We start from the raw sequence: 21360 nt of genomic DNA on the forward strand, positions 1-21360 counted from the left end.
TAGAAATTTAAGCTTTCAAAGATTTACACCATCTTCAGCGTCAGGAGATGATCGACTGCATAACTTAATGTGTGCCTGGTTCAAATGTGATGCGTCTAGAATGTAGAGAGAGTTTTATACTAGAGAGCCACTGGAAAAAAGCAAGAGAGGTTATACACATTTCAAGTTTCTCCTAAGTAACTTAGCAAGAAAACAGTCACCCATAACATCTTCTTCTCATTTTGTGGCATGATGCTTTTGTTAAAACACAATACTTTTTCGGCACGATGATGCACATCTCTTGCAGTGTGTAATGTATCACAAATATCAACATTGCTGTCATAACTTTCCGATTTACACATGACTATTTCAGAAAATAAATTGAATTCAACACATATCTGCATAAAATCCTGAAATAATACAGACCATAGGTTCTGTCTGATAAAAATCTACTCATAGTATGGTTACAAAATGAACATTAATTAAATCTGTACATCCACAGAATAGTGAAAACTTTTGAATAGCTCATAAAGTTAATTGACTAAGAAAATACATCAGGTGACAGCACGTACCTTCAAGAGATGAAATACAAGTACTGCCAATGATACCATTCAAAGTATTGTATAAGGAAATTATAGCTTTTAGAACTATCATTTTCTACATCACAGAGGAAAGCTGGATATGTTGGGGTAGGTTGGAAAGGAGGGCATGGTCAGCAGGACACCAGGTTAAGTGAGACCCAACCTTTCTGAGGACAACAGGAGATATATTTTTATCTGCAGTACTTGGAATTTAACTTGTAAGGTAAGTATTGGACACCCACCCTGTAGCTTTATAGGATGATTTTATAGGAAAAAATATAAAATTACAAAGAGGCAAAGTGGCTGGCTTTCTCGAGGCAAAATTCCAGTATAGACAAAATACACATTAAAAATCGAGATAAGTACTACCCAGACATCCTGTCTTTTTGTAATTTTCTCATAGGAATTGTTCTCCAGAGTATATATAGTAATCACAAAAAAGAATGTACTCACTCTTTGGCTACATCTCCAATTTTAACATCTTCTTCTTGTTTAATCTGAGTGGGCAAGTGGACATCTTGTGCTTGACTAGGAACTGCTTCTTCAAAGCTGGAGTGTATTTCTGCAGTAGTAATCTCCTCTTTCTGAAATCAAATGAAAAGAAAATACTGTTTACCTAGCTAACACAAATTATGAAATAAATAATGCAAAGAAACAAAATACCTTTTCATTTCTTTTCAGCGTCACCTTCTCAAGACCAATTCCAGGCAAATCTCTGGTATCCTGAAAATCTGAGTTTTGTTCTCTAAGAGGAACTTCTTTTTCAATCTCATTGTGGTTAAACTGTTGGCCATTACTATGTTCTGTTTCTCCTATCACTCTATGTGGCTTTGGAGCAGCTTTTTCAGGATTTTCCACAAGTAAAACTAGACAACTGAAAAAGAGAAAAAAACAGCTTATAATATTAATAAAATCTTTTTTTTAATCGGCAGCATTTAAAAATATTTATCTCTGAAAGATATGAGGAAATTACGCTCAGGTGGAATCCTTTTGCAGAATTAAATGTCATTAATTCTGATAAAGAAGAAGCCAGACTTCCATCATGCTGTAACTACCAGATTAGTGTGTGTTCTGCTTCCTAGTTCACACATGAAGTTTGGCGTGATTTGGTCATAAGAAGCCGCCGAGCCTGCTAGTGCGACAGCAGTTGCTTGCGCAACCTGCTGGCTCTTAGTACTAATGACAATAAAGGCCAGAGTGAAAGGCTCTGTCAGCCATTTGTGATGCATATGGTGGTGGAGGTGGTGGTGGTGATGTTTGATTTGTGGGGCGCTCAACTACGTGGTCATCAGTGCCCATACGAAGTCCCAATTTTTACATACTCCAATTTTCATACACAGTCCAATCTAGCCACTATGATGAATGATAATGATGATGATGATGATTAAATGATGAGGACAATATAAATGCCCAGTCCATGAGCAGAGAAAGTCCCCAATCCGGCCAGGAATTGAACCCGTGACCCCGTGATCGAGAGGCACCAACACTAGGCACTAGACCACGAGGTGCGAACAGGTGGTGGTGGTGGTGGTGGTATGTATAGGGCACTCAACAGTGAGGTCATCAGCGGCTGTACTCAACTAAAAGAGTAGAAGTGTGGTTATCAGTTGTGGGAAGCCTAAACAAAATGTAAATTAAAAAATGGGATCCACAGCCAACCTGGGACTCTCTCACTCACACTGTCACACACAAGATGGATGTCTCAGGGCAGTGTGTAAGTAAAGAACACAAATGTAACTATGCAACATCTGACATACTGGAACAAGTAGCTGTGCCTACACGATCCACTGGAAAATAAAATATGAAGCAACCACCCCCAAAAACACATTAAAACCTTCTATCTAAGCCACTATTAAGAAGACCAGACATCACACAGAATCTTAGAACATGCACCACATTGGATTCATCACCACCTACAATGGACAGCAGGTCAATTGGTAAGTGGCCCTCATAGTTTGGTGTAAAGAGCATTTGGTTAAAATATGGTGTACAGAAACCTGTACACCACAAGCACTGCAAACTGCTGGTTCTTCATGCTCTAGGAGGAATTCATGCATCAGAGGACAGTGTCCTGTCTGGAGCTGCATTAAAAGTACTTGTTCCTATCACAGTGGGCGGAAGGAGGAACACCACGGTTGTCATTGGTTTCACAGGACTCAGCTTGTTGTTTACAAATCCTAACTGCTCCTCCTCCCATAGACACATGATGTTGTTTCTCAATAGTGCAGTAGCTGCATGAATAGGGGCAGCACTTCTGAACACGCATCCTTAGCTACTGCATCTGCTGCTTCTTCACCCTGAATGTGAACGTGACCTGGTACCCAGTAGAATGACAATTCCTAGTCATCCCTCTGTAAGAGGGAAAGAGTGTCATCAATCTGAAGATATTTTTCAGGTGGGTACACTTAATCGATAGCCTGAAAGGCACTTAGGGGTTGGTGCAGATAACAGAATTTGGTATCAGAAAGGCACCTCATCGTCTCCAGTGCCCTCTAGATCACATATAATCACCATCATACACTATAAATGTACCAGTTGTGCAAATCTGGATGACACACACACTGGAAATAACACAGCACAACTTCAGGTTACTTGTGTGTAGTCGTTTTATGTACTTTGCCTCTCATGTGTTTACGCTTTTTCATGTAATAAAGCTACAGGGTCCTTGGGTTATAACGCTTTGATGCTGAGGATGGGATTCGACTCCGCATGTTTCACTTCAGTCATTGTTCCTTTGAGTTTAATTTCCATGGAGGCAATGCTTATATTGCTTCTTGAGCAACAGCAGGCACTGTCAGTTGCTATTTCCAGTTTAACAACTACAGTGGCACAACGTGCAGGCCCCAAGAATGACATGTATCCACCGCCATTCCCTGCATACGACAATGCAGTAAAAGATTGGGATCCTTACAAAAAATGACTGCAACATCATTTCCAGACATTTAGGGTAACAGACGCAAGCTTGTGCAAGACTCATCTTTTGTCATGGATCTTACCTCGCGTGTATCAGTTGTTGTGTCAGCTTGCCCACTTACAGGAACCTTCAAGTCTTTCTTTTGGTCAGATGTGTAAGTTACTTTCTACCTATCACTGTAAACACACTCACATTACTGCTGCAGTGTACAGTTCTGCCATCGCCAAAAGCCACCAAAACAATCATACAGAGCATGGGCAACAGAACTACATGGACTTAATCCTTGTATGACAAATGTTCATACGGAATCCCATGCAGAACAGGCAGTTTTAGATGCAGTCATACACCTTGCTCCTGATAGGGAACTTCTAGAGCGAGCTCTGCAGTGTGAAAATCCTACACTTACGGAAGCATTAACATAGCTCAGTCATTTGAAGTTTCACATACTGCAGGTAGTCAGATAGAAGCCTGGTCTTAAGTTTCACAGATCAGTTCCTCCAAGTCTTCAGTCAGTTTGCTAGGCAACAGCGAAGTTACTACAGCAGTTTAACATACATTTTAGCATCATAAAGGTAATTATCATTCATGACAACAATAGTCCACATCATAACAGCAACAGACCCGTGCTTCAACATGAACGGACTGTGTGCCCCAAACACTGGGTAATGTGTAATAGGTGCCACAAAAAAGGACACACTGCTTCTGTGTGTAATTTTCTTCTGAACCCAACTGAGGAGGAGCAAATATGGATGTGAACAGTGTGTCAACAGTGATCGTATCTCTAAGCAAGTTGTACATTGAAGTCCATGCATTCAATAAACCAATGAGAATTCAGATGGACAAGGGTGCAGAACCAATGTTGACGAATTCTCAAACTTATGTAGAAATTGGTTCTTGTCCTCTGGCTCCAATGTCATGATGGCTGTTGAGTTATAACAAACAATAGATTCCCATTCTTGGACAGTTTTCTGCACATGTGACTAACAAGGCTGTGGTTCATTCATTAACATTCATATTTATGGACAATGTTTACACTGAAAATCCTTTTGGTTTGGACATTTTTACACTTTTCAGATTCTCCATTGGTGACGAATTGCATCTGGTTTCTGATCAAGTTCCATATCAACAGTTAGATGCTCTCTATGTACAATTTTCCTCTTTATTTTCCCCAGGACTGGATTTTGCAACCGCGTAACCATTCTAAGAACTAACGCCTAAATGAGGACGATAGTATTATCATTGTCCCCGCTGACAAGGGAAATGCGACGGTGGTTTTGAATGTTACTGACTATCACAGCAAGATTAATGACTTACTAGATCCGCAGACTTACAAGAAGCTGAGTAAAGACCCGACTGATAAAGTTCTTAGAACGGTTACGCGGTTAATTAAGAAGTCCTCTATCGAACAGAATGTTCAGAAAAGTCTGTTCAATTCAGTTGCGCTGCCACCAAGACTCTATGGCTTGCCGAAGGTTCATAAACAACTTGTTCCTCTGAGACCTATAGTGAGTGCCATCGGTTCGCCCACCTATTCTATTGCCAAGTTTTTGACAACGCTATTACGGCCGCATGTGGGACGATCGGACTCCTATATCAAGAATTCTGCACATTTCATCAGTAAATTAAGCGGCATAGTGGTCCAGCCGGAGGACATGTTAGTCAGTTTCGATGTGGCATCGCTATTTACTATGGTTCCTCTCAATGAGGTGTTGCAACAGCTGAATAGAATTTTTCCTCCCGACATTGCAGAACTATTTAAATATTGCCTTACGACCACATATTTCAAATGGAACGATGAGTTCTACGAACAGACTGATGGCGTGGCAATGGGGAGCCCCTTAAGCCCGGTTATAGCTAACTTTTTCATGGAAAAATTCGAGGCGCAGGCTCTAGAAACTGCCAACAAAAAACCGAATATCTGGTTCCGCTACGTAGATGATACGTTTGTGTTGTGGAGGCATGGCAGAGAGGAACTAGGCCGTTTTCACAAACATCTAAACGGTATTAATCCGAAGATTCAGTTTACCATGGAGGAGGAGGCAGAAGGGAGACTAAATTTTCTGGATGTGCTAGTTTACAAGAAACAGGATGGTAGCTTAGGCCATACAGTTTACCGGAAACCCACGCACACGGACCGTTATCTACACCGGGATTCGAACCACCACCCACAACAAAAGCGAGGCATAATAAAAACGTTGGCGGATAGAGCGAGGAACATCTGTGAACCTGGGCTACTGGATACGGAACTGGAACACCTCACTGATGCATTACTCAGGAATGGTTACTCGGCTGCTGAGATAAAAAGAGCGTTAAGACCGCCGCGTGAAAATCATAGCAATGCACAAGCGCTTGCAAAATCGAAAGTTTTCCTGCCTTTTATTAAGGACGTCACTGACCGCATAGGGAAAATATTGAAAAAACGGAATATCGCGGTGATTTACAAACCTACCCGGAAGATACAAGAACACCTGAGATTGGCTAAGGATGCTCGTAAACCGCTGGAAAAATCAGGAATTTACAGGATCCCGTGTAGTTGTGGGGAGGTATATGTGGGTACCACAAAAAGAACGGTCAAAAAACGACTACAAAAAGAACGGTCAAAAAACGACTAGAAGAGCACAAGGGCAATTGTAGAAGGGGAGAGATTGATAGATCAGCTGTTGCGGAACACGCTTTGCAGTCAGGAGACCACCACATTTATTTTGATAGAACTCAAGTACTGGCAGCCACAAGCGGATATCATGAAAGGCTTTACAGAGAGGCTATAGAGATTATGAAACACCCCAGGAATTTTAATAGGAAGGAGGAGGGCGTGAAATTAAATGACATCTGGATGCCGGTGCTGAAGAAGATGTGTACCAGTCTTCCGCCATGGGATGATAGCAACAGCGGACGGCGGCAACCGACAACGGCCAATTGCGCTCGCGTATTCAAAACATGTGACGTCACGCCAATGCGCGGGAGCACGCGAAAACAAAAATTTGCTGCAGTCAGTAGTGAGACAGTGTGTGTTTCGGAGGTTAACAGAAGCCACGAACCCCCTTGAAGATGTCCTCCGCAGATGGGGACGAAACGTTGGTTTACAATGCGAAATCCATCAGACCACGGCATAATAGCCCAGAAAAGAATTTTATTAATCATGACAGTTCCGGCCGTGAAAGTTTACATTTTACAATCAGAGGCAATCATTAATATCTACCCTTTGCCATGCCCTGGCGAGCTGTTCACAAAACTATTGAGGGGCCATTATTTTTCAAAGATTGACTTGGCAAATGCATATTAACAGCTGCCAGTAGACAAGGAATCTAATAGCCCTCTAGTTATCAATACACCATTTGGGCTTTATCAATACCAGCATTTGACTTTCGGTGTAGCAAGTGCACCAGCTATTTTTCAGTGCTTTTTAGAGCAACTTATTGCATCAGTTTCATGCGGCATCAACTATTTAGATGACACAGTAGCGTCTGGTGCCTCTACAGAAGGAAATTTGCAGAAACTTCATGCTCTATTTAATGTTTTACAGTCAGCAGGGATAAAGTGCAATTTGGACAAGACAATTTTTCCAATCATCTATTATTTATTTGGGTCTTAAAGTATCAAGTGCTGGCATTAAATCATTGTGTCAGCATATTTATGCTACCGCCACATTGCCATACCACCCGTCTGTCAAGCAATTTCAGGCATTTTTAAACAAAACAGCGTACTACAAAAAATTCATTCCAGATGCTGCTACGGAGGCACAACCACTCCATGTGGTATTACGTAAAGATGTTCCTTTCCAATGGTCCCGGCTTGTGAGCAAGCATTCAAGATGTTGAAATCTAAGCTACAGTTGGCCCCTTATTTGGTCACTTTTCAGCCAGGACAACACCTTGTGTTAGCCACAGGCACCTCTCAGTTTGGCCTATGCACCGTCCTTGCTCATAAGTATGTGGACAGATAGAACATCCTACTGCACACACCCCTACAAACTTAAATTCAGTGCAACAGCATTATTCTCAGATAGGGAAAGATTATTAGTAACATTGTATGCTCTAATTAAATTTCATGTTTTTCTGTATGGGCCTAAGTTTCACCTGATCACAGACCACAAATCTCTGGAGTATCTTTTTAATGCTTCAGCATCCTTGCTGGACAAAGCTGCACATCACTTACAGCGGTGAGCTGTCTTCCAGTCATAATACAATTATGAAATACATTTTTGACCTTCAGCGTAACATACCAACTGACAACTTATTGCATTCTGCGAATGGTCTGGATCTAGAGTTTGATACAGAGGAAATGCTTTGTTTTCTTTTAGATGTGGAAGCCCAGAATGTTGTTGTTGATTTTCCTATCATTAGTACTAAAACTGTGGTCCTAGTAGCCAAGGATACTGTTTTTCGTAACGTTGTTTCTTTTGTGCATCATGTCTAGCCAAACAAACATCCAGGCTATGCTTGTGATCCTTTATGTTTGGGATTGAGTTCAGCTGTTAGCTGCAGAGGACACCACTCCCCAGGCTGTAGTCCCATCCACCCTTTGGCATGATGTTACGCATTTATTACATGTGGACCACTGGGATGTATCACATACAACCGCATTAGCATGCAGAAAAGATTTTTGGCCAGGCACTGATTGGGAAATAGTGTGAGTTGTTGCAGCCTCCCCACAGTGTGCCACCCATCATCAGGTGCCCCCCCCCCCCCCTTCCGTCTCTGTCACAGTGGCCAGCACCTCAGCAGCTTTAGGAACAAATTCATGTAGACTTTATGGGGCCTCTTTGGAATTTCTATTGGCTTCCTGTAACTCACACTTATTCTAAGTTTCTATATGTGGTGTATTCTCTGTCTACTTCTTCCATGACAACAATTTCAACCTTCCATTGCAAAAATTTTTGCAATGGAAGGTCTTCCCTATACATTTGTTACAGGTAACAGCCCTCAGTTCATATTTCAGGAATTTGAAGATTTTTATAAAAAAGTGGTATTCACCATATGACGGCTCCTCCTTTCCACCCTCAATCGAACGAAAAAGTAGAATGACTAGTACAAACATTTAAGACTCAGACGAAAAAATACGTTTCGGAAGAGTCACTGGAGGAGTTTCTTGACCAATTCCTCAGTTCTTATTGGTTTATCCTGATTGGATATAAAAGTCCAGCAGTGTTGTTGCTCAGCTGTCAGTCCTGGACTCTGCTATATCTGCTTCAAACTATGCTAGGGCATCCACCAACACTGGCACCGCAAAGCTTCCAGCCTGGCATAGCTGTTTGGACTTTTCGTTTTGGTCATCGAGCGAAATGGGTGCTGGCAGTCATCAAGTGTCACTGTGGCTGATGTCTCCGTGTTGTCTGCACTGCTGAGGGAAGGGCATTGTGATACTTCAACCAGCTATGATCTTGCGTAGATGGCTGTGCACCGGAAGTGCCTCTGCCATTCTTGCATCCTCTATCTGCCAGGCCACCTCCAACATCACAGCCAGTCTCCTCACCTTCTAAGCTGCCACTTCCAATGCGTTCACAACTGTCTCCTCTGCTGTGGGTGCCCCCTTCAGCTCTCGGGAGCCAAGGTGGGACACCAGCTCCAGTGCTGTTGCAGTCGACACCTCCCCCGCTGCTGCCTCCCTCGTAGCTGGCGCCACCTGTTCAGCCACCCTCGCTGTAGCCTTCTTCACCAGCATTAGACTTGGACATGGAAAAAGAAACCATGCCAATGTCACTTGTCCTACCATATGGTCTCTCACAGGGAGAGAGGACTCAAACCTGTCCGCGCTCACGCCACTTCCAACCATTCGCACCAGTGGCAGTGCCTCATGTGACTCAACAACCAATGTCAACAGCAGAAGAAATGGCCATGAACAGAGTGCTCCCTACTTTGTAAAGGAAGAGGAGTGCTATAACTACCACACTTGTATCCATGCCATTTCACAGTTTGCACACAAAGTATGTGCTTGATTCAGCGAACAGAGGCCACTCAGCCTGCTAATATGACAGTAGTTGTGTGCACAGCTTGCCAGCTGCACTCGTTGTTGGATCTAATGAAAATACAGGTCAGAGTGCAAGGCTCCAACAGCCACTTTGTGTGGTGTCTGTTGTATGCACTTTGTCTCTCTTGTCTTTATGCCTTTTCATGTAATAAAGTTACAATGCTGTTGCAGAATATGAATTCAATTAATGGGCACAAATGGTCTCCAAGTAGCTGAATGTAACCATTTCCAGTCAATGATCAGTTCAGCTGGATCAGAGGACATAGTCAGTTCCATCAAAACACGCCCGAAACCATTACGGTGCCACAAGCAGCTTGCACCTGTGCTTTGTTGACAATTTGATCCATGGGTTTGAGGTACCAGCACCACGCTCAAACCCTACCATCAGGTCTTCCCAACTGAAATCGACACTCATCTGACCAGGGTACAGTTTTTCAGCCGTCTAGGGTTCAGCCGATATGGCCACAAGCTCAGGGGAGGCACTGCAGGTGATGTCATGCTATTGGTTGTCTGCTGCCACAGCCCATTAATGACAAATTGTGCTTCACTGTCCTAACAGATACATTGGTCCTACATACCACATTGATTTTTGTGTTTATTTCACACAATATTGCTTATCTGTTAGCACCGACAACTCTACACAAAAGCTACTGCTCTTGATGGTTTAGGGAAGGTCATTGGCCATTGTGTTGTCTGTGGTGACAGATAATACCTGAAATTTGGTATTCTCAGCATATTTTTGATAACAGTGGATCTTAGCATATTGAATTCCCTAACAATTTCCAGAACAGAATGCCTCATGCATCTAGCTCTATCTACCATTCTGTGTTGACAGTCTGTTAATCCCCAAAGTGCGGCCATAACCACACCAGAAACCCTTTGATATGAATCACCAGAGTGCGACTGACAGCCAATGCATTGCCCTTTTATACCTTGTGTATGCAATACTACCACAACCTGTATATGTGCATATCACTATCCCATGAGTTGTCAGCTCAGTGTAGACTGCACTTCCCTATTGTGTATTGAGTGACAGTTCTCTTTAGGTATAGAGTGCTGCAAGAAAATATTCATAAATAAGAATAACCATTTACATGCATCAGTTTACAATATTAGGGGCCATGCCATATCAGTGCCTGGGAAACAATATGAAATTGGGTGAACATATGTAAATAGTAGACAAGCAAATGGGACACTTACAGTTGTTAGGAGGATTGTCAAACACTTACTCTCTTACAAATACCATGTAAGTCTATTAAATAGATTCCATGTAAGACATTGGTTTCACCTATACTAGAGGACTGCTCCAGTAGTTGGATACTTATCATGCAGGTCTGCATATGTTCCAGGAATTCAGAGATATATTGCTACAACTGTAATAAGTCGGAATGGCTCTGACAGGGTGTACCAGGAGGACTGGTCATTTTTTACGGATATGACATGAACAATCACTCAAAGCAAAACAGCCTAGTAAACATGGGCTCTGACACGCATACCTTAAGAGCTACAAACACTTGTTCAACTAAAGAAATGTATTTCATAATAACAAAGAAGAACAAATAATGGACATTGGAGACTATACATTGCAGAGGGAGCTCAATGTTGGACTACAACATGTGCATGTAGACTGTAGCAGCTGTTCAGAGATGAAAAGAGTTGGGGCACTATCAATCAGATTAAAATCTTTTTGGGTCATTATGAAATGCTAAAATGACATGAAACCAATGCTTCGTCTGTCTTTGCAGTGATCCTCTTCGGATGATTAAACTGCTGGGTTCTGGGTATGGTCTTCCCTATACAAGCAGTCTTATTTCAGTTATCAGACGGCAACTAATGTCAATTTCTGGCATGTCACTGGATAGTTTGAAGTCAATATGTCTGTGTACAAGTGGCTGTATGATAGACTACTGCCTGTCTACTCTAACAGGTGAGTGACAGTCTTCAGCAAATCGGCAGCTTGTATTCAGGGCCAGCATTTTCCTGTGGCAAGATGCTCATTCCCTTGTAGCTGGTTGTGAACCTGAGTTCTGTGGAACAGCAAACTCTACATCGGTGAATCCAATTAGCAGCCACATGGCAGGGTATGAATGCTGCATAAAAATGGACAACACAGACAATAAGCAATAACCAAACACCACTAGGAATGTGGCTAATCTATCAATTTCCAAGAAGCTCGTGTCCTTTTCTGGCAGCAGTGGATGCTGCACCAAAACGTAAGGGAGCCTCCTGAAATTATTAAATACCCCAACAGCATGAAGAGGATGGATGACTACAAGCTGCTCAAGGTCTGAGAGCGTGCGATTCCAGTCCACTGCGCTGCATGTACTCGCCAGCCAACAGCTCCAAAAGAGCTGGGTTGACTAGAATAAACAAGTGCCACAACAGAACTGCCAATAGGAGTTGACATTTTACTGCAAGAAAACACTGCCCGGGGTGACAACCTGCGAGCAACAGCAATTTTCATCCTCCAATCCAAATCTGGGAATCTACTGCAGTTGTTAATTTCTATTCTTCATTTCTGCATTATGTCTATCACTAAATATTTTATAACCTGTTCCAAATAAATCTAGGTTGTAGCTTTTGTTGTATATCTGTGCATCTCTTGCACAAAGCTATGTTTTGCACACTTCAGTGCAGCACAATTACCTGCCATAAGAATTGCTGTATCAGGGCACACAGCCCACAAACATGAGAGTACTGTGCCACAAGTTACCTATGCCTGAAGACATAGGAGCCAAAACAACACAAGCAAAACAAAATGTTTCATTATGTCAATAACAAGCCAAGTTATAGAGAACAACTCCACATGCCACTGCAACAACTCCAGGGACTCACCTCACTGCAGCACCACACCTAGGAGGTGCAGCTAGCGCAGAACTATTTGCCGTCATCACACCATGCGGCTGCAAATATTTCATGATCAATTCATCCACCCACCAGTACTTAAGCCATTGCACGGTGCACATCTGGTAGCACAGTCAACCTACAACTGATGTCTTCTAGAGTTACTTGGAGCCACCAGCAATCATTATCTTGACTACACAGAGCCTTGGCCTCTCAACAGTCAGGCATCATGTACTTTGGTACCTCGGCTCATTACTGTGATTGTATTTAGAGGTGGTCGTCTCAGTGAGTTGTCCTTAAAATATTACTCTGTCATATTGTTTGGGATTTACCCATTCTAAGTGAACAGTTCAACTTTGATGTAAACTAGAAGAAGTGTTTAGTAAGACATAGACTTTGTTTGATAAACTGTTTTGGTGTGCTTTTGAATTTATGCTCCTAAATGGAGGAGAGTGAATTCCTGTTATTAGTAACAGAACTGTTGTTCATTGTCTACCTGGGTATTAGTTTTTCCCCACCAAACATTAACTGGGGGTTAGTTTTTCCGCATAAAACTCAGCGTGGACCTGGATGCCTGTTTACAAGGGACATTGAAAATTACTACTTGTCAGATGGCTAACAGGAATATTTAGTTCTGAATCTAAATAATCAGGTAATTTGTATAAATAGTGTCTAGCAGGGTATGTTTGTTACTTTCTTTCGAATTTAGAGGGATTCCAGATTGACTCTATGTCTGATGGGAGCTTGTCGAAGGTCCTCACATCAGAATATAAAACGCCACTCTAAACTCTAGGCAAAGAGTCAACGTCTATTTTATATCTTTTTTGTGACTCGGTAAATTACATTCAACTCAAACTGATTTTATTACCAGGAAGAGGAGGAGAAGACTGGTGTTTAATGTCCTGCCAACAACAAGATCATTAGACACATAGCAGGAAGTATGGGGAAGAAATTGGCTATGCCCTCTCAAAGAAAACAACCCAGCGTTTGCATGAAGCGATTTAGGGATATCACAGAAAACCCAAATCAGGATGGCCAGATGTGAGTTTCAACCATAGTCCTCCGAAATGCAAGTCCAGTGGCTAAGTACTGTGCCACATCGCTCGGTTTTTATTATTATTGCCAGCAAACAACAATATGGAGTAAAGTAATGTTGTAGTAAGCGAGCATAAGAATTCCCACATTACTGAAGGGGCCTCTGCTAGATGAATGGTTATTATATAATACAATATACTTGCTGCTTTCCTTTCTCTACGTTAGCAACATTTTGTCAGAAGGCAATTCTGTAAGACAACAAAGAAGGAAATTATGCAAAATAAACTATCATCCTGTCCTTCAAGTCAACCCAGTTGGTGACACTATGGAGTGCAAAACAGGCTGTGGTGTGCTTCTTGATTATTTCATCTATGCACTGACTCAATTTTAATATGATAATACAGTGTCCTAGGTAGAAAGCAAATAATGGCAAAATGAAGGGTAATTACTCACAATATATGGGGGTACTGAGCAGTCAAAAGGCATACGATCAACACTAAAATCACCACGAAGAGAATAATGTGGGTGAATACTAAGGGAGTGAAGTGGGGACAGCAATCGAGATATGTGTGGGCCAGCCACTAGCAGAGACTGATGCCTGATAAAATGTAGGGCAGGATCTGTTGTATACACGATTCCCATCTACTGTTACTGGAGAGGAAGATCTAGATGGCTGAGTTTGTGAAACAGCCAATAAAGTTGAGCATATTGCACTCATCAGTATGCTCTTGGCTGGTCCACTTTGTTCCTCTTACTCACTCATATCAACATAACCACAGTCACAATGGGCTCAGCAACTGGGTGGTCCAGATGTTTCTTGGCCACAAATTGTTGGTTGTCATGCCCACATAGAATGCAGCACAGTGGTTGCAGCTTACCTTGTAGATCACATGACTGTTCTCACACAAAGTCATGCATTTGATGGAATAGGTGATTCCCATGACTGGACTGGAGTAGGTGATGGTGGGAGGACATATGGGACAGGTCTTGCATCTATGTCTATTACAGGGATACGACCTGTCTCATACATCCTCGCACTGCTAGCTATTCCAGTCCAGTCACAAACATCACCTATCCCATTAAAGGCAAGGCTACCTGTGAAACTAGTCATGCGATCTACAAGCTAAGCTGCAACCACTGTACTGCATTCTACATGGGCGTAACAATCAACAAGCCATCTTTCCGCATGAATTTCCACTGACAAATTATGGACAAGAAACAGCTGTACTATACAGTTGCTGAGCATGCTGCCCAATATGACATGCTTCATTTCTATGAGTGCTTTGCAGCCTTTATCATCTGGATCCTTCTGAACAACACCAGCTTTTCTGAATTGTGCAGGTGGGAAGTCTCCCTACAATATATTCTACATTCCTGTAATCCTACAGGACTCAGCCTATGTTACTCATTGTTTTTTACCAACCAATCCCCTTTCCTGTTCCCATTCCAGCACTACACTGCCCTCTATTCCACCAATGCACCCATAGTCTTTTTACTTCCCCCCCCCCCCACACTGTCTAACCTACAGACTGCATCTAACTGGCCTAACCTCTCCCCACCTCACACCTGCATGCTCCCTCAAGCAGCACTTTATAATCCCCCCCACCCAGAGATTGTGGTTATGTGTGCGTGATTTGCATTTGTATGTGTGCGTGAGCGTGACTGTGACCGTGTGTGTGTGTGTGTGTGTGTGTGTGTGTGTGTGTGTGTGTGTGTGTGTGAGATCTAATCCTCACGAACACCTGTTTGACCGAAAGCTTTGTTTGATAGCCTTTTTATTGTGCTTATCTGCAACTGAGCGCCTCCGCTATATGGTGAGTAGCAATTATCCTTTCATGATATTGTCAATATTAATGGTAACTTAAGACTTAGAAAGTAAATTTCTCAATGTTGTTTTTCAATATAGAGCACTGTGGGAGGCACCAACTTGGACATGGACAGTACAGAGCAATAGGAAATTTTGTATAAAAATTGGGAGTGGGCCCTGAAGGCCCCACTCATACAATGTGGCACCAGGTCGTGTCATAAGCTTTTCGTAAATCAAAAGAGATGGCAAGCAGGTGTTGGTGTCTGGAAAAGGTTGTTCGGATGGAAGACTTGAGGGAAACTAGATTACCAATGGTAGAGTGACCCTGGCAGAAACCTCACTGGCATGGAAGCAGTAGGCCACATGACTTCAGCACCCAACACAACCACCAATTTACCATATGTTCTAACAGCTTACAAAGAATGTTGGTGAGGCTGATGGCTGATAGCTATCCACATCAAACGGATATTTGTTTGGTTTGAGCACCGGAATGATGGTGCTCTCTCACCAATGTGATGGAAAAACGTCATCACACCAAATCCGGTTGAAGCTGATGGCGAGATGTCACTTGCAGTCTGACGAGAGATGTTTGATCATCTGACTGTGAATCTAATCTGGCCCAGGAGCTGTGTCAGAGCAATGTGCAAGGATGCTGAGGAGCTTCCACTCTGTAAATGGAGCATTACAGGGTTCACTGTGACGTTCAGTGAACGAGAGGGCTTTCCTTTCTGTCCGCCATTTGTGGGTGCGAAATGCTGGTGGATAATTCTCCGGTGTGGAGGCTCAAGCATAGTGCTTAGCAATTGCATTTGCATTGGCAGATAACACACCATTGATGTTAATGCCAGTGACACCTGTCAGTGTCTGGTACCCACAAACACGTCTGATCTTCGGCCAGACTTGGGAAGGTGACGTATGGCACCCAATGGTCCAAATGTAGCTCTCCCAATATTCCTGTTTCTGTCTTTTTATAAGCTGGTGAACATGGGCATGGATCCGGTTAAAAGCTATTAGCTGCTCTAGGGAAGGATGTTGCCTATGTCGCTGTAGAGCTCACTGATGCCCTTTAATGGCCTCAGTGATTTCTGGCAACCACCAAGGTATTAACTTTCACCAGAGTACCCTAAAGAACAAGGGATCGTGTTTTCCACCACATGAAACAATCATTCTAGTAAACCGCTCAACTACCACACCTATGATACCATGTGGGGGAGATCCAATGGTGAAAGCAGAAGTGAAAGCTTCCCAGTCTGCCTTGTTTAAAGCCCATCTTGTTAGACATATGGGGAATGGCAATAGGGGAACGACAGGAAGGTGGGAAAGTAGCCACTACCACAAAAGTCATCTTGGCTCTCCAGCAGACAGATGGGAGAAGTCCTGAGCTGCAGAGGGAAAAATCAATGGCCGAGTAAGTGCCATGAGCCACACTGAAATTTGTGGGGGCCCCAGTATTTAAGAGGCAGAGGTCGAGTTGAGACAGGAAAGTTTCAACATCTCTACCTCGGCCAGTCAGCATGGTGCCATCCCACAAGGGGTTATGGGCGTTAAAATCTCCCAAAAGTAGGAAAGGTTTAGGCAGTTGAAATCAGTGCAGCCAATGCATTCAGGGATACCACACAAGCTGGAGGAAGATATACATTGCAGACAGTTATTTCCTGTGTCATCCTTTTCCTGACAGCCACAGCTTCAAGAGGGGTTTGAAGGGGCACAGGTTCACTGTATACTGAGTTCAAAACATAGACACAAACTCAACCTGACACTCTACTATAGTTGCTACGGTTCTTGTAATATCCCCTATAGCTGCGCAGGGCAGCGGTCCGCATTGCTGGGAACCCGGAGGGCAATGCATAGGCTAAAGCAGGTGTAAATCTTAACAGTTGCCGTAGCTCAGCCAGGTGGTAGAAAACACCGCAGCAATTCCACTGGAGGATGATGTTATCTTGAGCCTGGGAAGACATGAAGCACACAAGGAGACAGATGAAGCACGCAAGGAGACAGATGAAGCATGCAAGGAGACAGGTTACACCTCAGGTGACCTACTGCCACTGACTGAGTATTTGTATCCATTCCTATTGTGGATGAGGCATCAGTGAGATCCAGTTCCTCAGGGGACGCTAAGATCTCATCCTCAGGTGCAAAATTGGTAGGAAGTGGTGGTGTTGGGGTCACTGGAGGGTCCTTTTTCCTAGCAGACTTCTTTGTTTGCTTGCCCTCTCGCTTCTCTATAGGGGCTTGCTGGGAGAACATCTCTGAAGTAGCTTCAGGCACAGAGGAACACCGTGAAGCTCTTTGTCCAGCAGCTTTTGGCTCCTTTAGCCAGTAGTGGCTGTCAGCTGTGGCATTAGTGGGACCCCTTCCACATGAGAGGAGCTGGAGGAGGCTGTTGCTTCTCTGGCTGGCGAGAGGGGACCGAAGTCCCCTGCATTTGGGAGGGAGGGGGGGGGGGGGGGTGCTTGCTCCCAAAGTAGGTACTTGGGAGCAATGGAAGGAGATTTTCCCCCTACCAACAAGGTATTCTGGAGGCCCACAGGGCCCACTGTTCGTGGCACAGAGTGCGGTACAACTGGTATTTGTGACGGCGATGGTAATGTAGCTACAGCATATGTGGATGTAAACCAAACAGAGTGTAATCATTCAAATTTATGTTTAGCCCCTTGGTAAGCCAACCAGTCCAGGGTATTGTATTCCATGATCTTCCGCTCCTTTTGGAGTACTGTGCAGTCTGCAAGCAGGGGGTGTACTGCTCTCCACAGCTGATACAAGTGGGAGGAGGCGCACATGGGGTATCTGGATGCATTGGACATTCGCAGTCTCGACATGTGGTGCTAGAAGTGCAGCGGGAAGACATGTGCTTGAATTTCCAGCACTTAAAGCACCACATAGGGGGAGGGATGCATGGTTTAGTGTCAGAGGGGTAAATCATCACCTTGACCTTTTCACGCAAATGAATCACCCTCAAAGGCCAAGATGAAGGCACCTGTAGCAACGCTGTTGTCTTTGGGTCCTCTGTAAATGCGCCGGATGAAATGAACATCTTGCTGTTCTAGATTGGCATGGAGCTCATCATCAGACTGCAAGAGGTGGTCACGATTGAAAATAATTCCCTGAACCATGTTGAGGCTTTTATGGGGAGTGACGGAAAGAAGAATATCACCCAGCTGCTCACAAGTGAGTAACACCCGGGATTGGGCTGGGGATGCTATCTGAATCAAAACTGCACTGCTTCTCATCTTGGACAGCGCTGTCACTTCCCCAAATTTATACTCAATATGTTCAACAAAAAATTGAGGCTTCATAGCTAGAAAGAAGTCCCTGCTCATTCTGTTACACACTAAATACGAAGCGAATATGGCTCTCTTCTTTCTGTAGCCCTACTTTCCTCCCATGGTCTAGCGAGGGAGAAAACAATGTAGGGTCATATGTGTCAGCATTGTACTCAATCTTTCCCTTCTTAGAGACTGTTGGCGCCATATGGTCACCAGCAAGAGATGACTTAGTCTGCTTCATTGCGGGTCATCCGTCCTGATTCCACCCACTCCAATCAGGGGCTCTCCACACGGGCGCCATCCAGCCACAGCAAAGACCACCTGGCATGATGGCCGTTGCCAGGAGTCCTGATTCACCAGGAAGACGGGCATCTACTCCTTGGCATACATGGAGAGTTTACAGCTCAGGTATCAGCAGTGCGAGCCCTGTATCCAAATGTGTACATGATGGCCCCACCTCAACGGACTGGCTACCATGCTGGATATTGGGTGCAGAGAAATCCAATATTGTCATGGGAGTGAAAGATGGCAGGAGACAATGGAAGAAGATGACACACCCCAGAAAGTGTCCTCACCCAAATAGTTGAATTGCAGGTGGAGATGCAAATCCATGACAAGAGGTTCAGATCGAAGGGCACTATGGATGACTCATGCACCATGTAAGGCATCCATTCCCATATGGCCCACACTTATGTATAATTTGGAAGGTGGTAGGTCAAACCATAAAATGGGACCTGAACTTATAGGGCTGAAAAGTGCGAGACTCCATTTAGTCGCCTCTTATAACAGGCAGTGATACCTCAGGTCTATTCTAACCCCCGAACCAGCAGGGAGGGTGGTGGTGAGTGGGAGGGTGGGGATGGGGTCTCCAAGACTTGACCCCTAGAGTAAGAATAGTTTGAGCCCCATAATAAATTATAGGCATTTCAATCACACAGTACGAGAAATGGGTGGGAGAGTTGTGCAATAAGAACTGTGAGAGCCTCAGAGTCTATCGCGAAGCAAGCACAGTAATCAGATAGTGAGCTTCTGACCCACATGAACTGCAATGGATACCGATTTTAGGTCAGTTACCAAGGAGAGAGCAGGGTAGTTGTGTGTATTATGAACAAACACAGCAACCTCTCCCTTGGCTCTTCCCTCAGTCAGGCCATCCTTTCGGATTACGGTACAGCACCATAGCAAAAGGCATCAGTGACTTAGAATTGTGTTTACTGTAAATACAAACACAGTGGGTGTGCCTCTGCAAGGAGTTTCAGTTCCTACACGTGAGTCCTGAACCTACTTATGTTCCACTGTGGTATGGGAGCCATTTATCACTGGGGTTGCACTTTCACTCTTTCTTTCTGCCATGATGGGGAGGTACTGGAATAATGGGAGTATCACAATGGTGAGAAGTGTGGCTTTATTTGATGTTCTAGGGATGGCAGTGGGCTCTGAAGCAACTGCAGCTTTACAAGTGCACTGACAAATGCAGGTACTAGTACTAACACTAGAACCTCCTTTTGTACAGACGCATTGGCTGAGGAACTAGGCTTTTTAATGATTCTCAAGTGGCTCCACTCTTACATCCTAAGATGGCGTGCCCAAAGTGCTGGCATTTAGAACAGCGTGTTGAGTTGGGGACATTAAGCCATATACTTAGGCAAAGGAAATCTGCTTGATATGCTATGGGAGTTTCGTGCTACTAAACATAAGGATGGGGGAAGACAGATTTTACTAGATCCCCATTCACCCTTTTCCATATATTTTGCACATCAATGATCTCTTCTTGAGTCCACTCATCTTTCAAGTTCCTCCTTGGGAATGTCTACTAGATCTCTCCATGACACAACACCTTTACTATAGTTCAAGGTGTGTAAAGCTCCATTTCTAGGGCATATTTCCCAAGGCATTTAGCTTTTAGGTGGTTGGTTGCTCGTCAGGAACTAACAGTTCAACCAACAGCGTGCCATTATGCAAATTACTTTACTGATTTTAATGGACTTGTGAAGCCTTTTAAATCTTTTTGAATGCAAAAAGGCAAAACCTTTCAAAAGCTGCCCACTTTCCATTTCACAGTCAACAACACATTCTGAGCAACTGTATGCATTCTGTTACTATTTCATGAAGAACTCTGTGTAAACCCAAAATCTGGAGGACTTGCTCCATGAATCCTCTTGTTTGCTTGGGTGTTGGTACCTACCGGTGAGCCAACCATTCTGCTGGGAGGAAAATTTTGAGGGCTTCACCTTGGTCCCATGAGCAGTTTGGAAAATAAAAGTCAACCTAGACAAAGCCCTATGTGGCTAAGTAAGCCTTATACAAGTGGGGTGTGGCAGGTTCTCCAGAGGTTGCCCACTAACAACTGTTCCACCTCAACATCCGTGCATCTCACCAGTGCACAGCACCCCTTGACATTGAGGGTATTTTTGTAGAGGTTTTTACCATCCTTGTGATCCAAGTGTTCAACCCAAGATCCCTGTTCCCTGTGACACACAATGTTCCACTGTTGTGCCACACAGTGGTCGCTGAAGCATGCCCAGAGATTACAGTGACAGAGGATTGGGGCGCTTACCAGTTCCCAGCTCAGGAATCCTGGCGTCACCAATCCTGTACCCAGCCAGTGAATGCTGAGCCACTGAGGGCAACTGTAATTATCATGTGATGTGTGACATCACTAAAAAAGAGTGCTGCACTTGAAAGTTGGCATGTGAAAAAAAGGTGTTTCATTTTGAGGCAGTAGTTTCACACATTGTGGCACTTCCATGTGGTAAATATTGATATCAGAAAAGTTGTTAGGTTGGTTGGATGTGTAATGAACACAACAGTAAATTTTAACGGTCGTATGTTTATCAAGAAGGTGCATTACATGCCAAGCATGATAGCTTTTCCTTAAGAATGCACTGGTAAAACATGTTAAACTTAAAAAAAAATTGGAAAGCTCTATGAAAATTGTTAAAATGGCTCCTTTCCATAGCAGTGATG

General features: G+C 43.6%; 1 protein-coding gene across 1 annotated transcript in view; it reads right to left on the bottom strand.

Moving 5' to 3' along the window:
* The window catches only part of LOC126272534 (uncharacterized), a 144434-nt gene that overhangs the window by 115416 nt on the left and 7658 nt on the right, over positions 1-21360 (bottom strand). Inside the window, exons 2-3 of the mRNA XM_049975448.1 lie at positions 1224-1434; positions 1014-1144 (exon numbers count right to left, since the gene is read on the bottom strand). Of these exons, the coding sequence (XP_049831405.1) occupies positions 1014-1144; positions 1224-1434 (342 nt within the window). The remainder of the gene's footprint in view (positions 1-1013; positions 1145-1223; positions 1435-21360) is intronic.

The sequence above is a fragment of the Schistocerca gregaria genome, chromosome 5 (assembly GCF_023897955.1).
Source record: "Schistocerca gregaria isolate iqSchGreg1 chromosome 5, iqSchGreg1.2, whole genome shotgun sequence".
NCBI classification, from domain to species: Eukaryota; Metazoa; Arthropoda; class Insecta; order Orthoptera; family Acrididae; genus Schistocerca; species Schistocerca gregaria.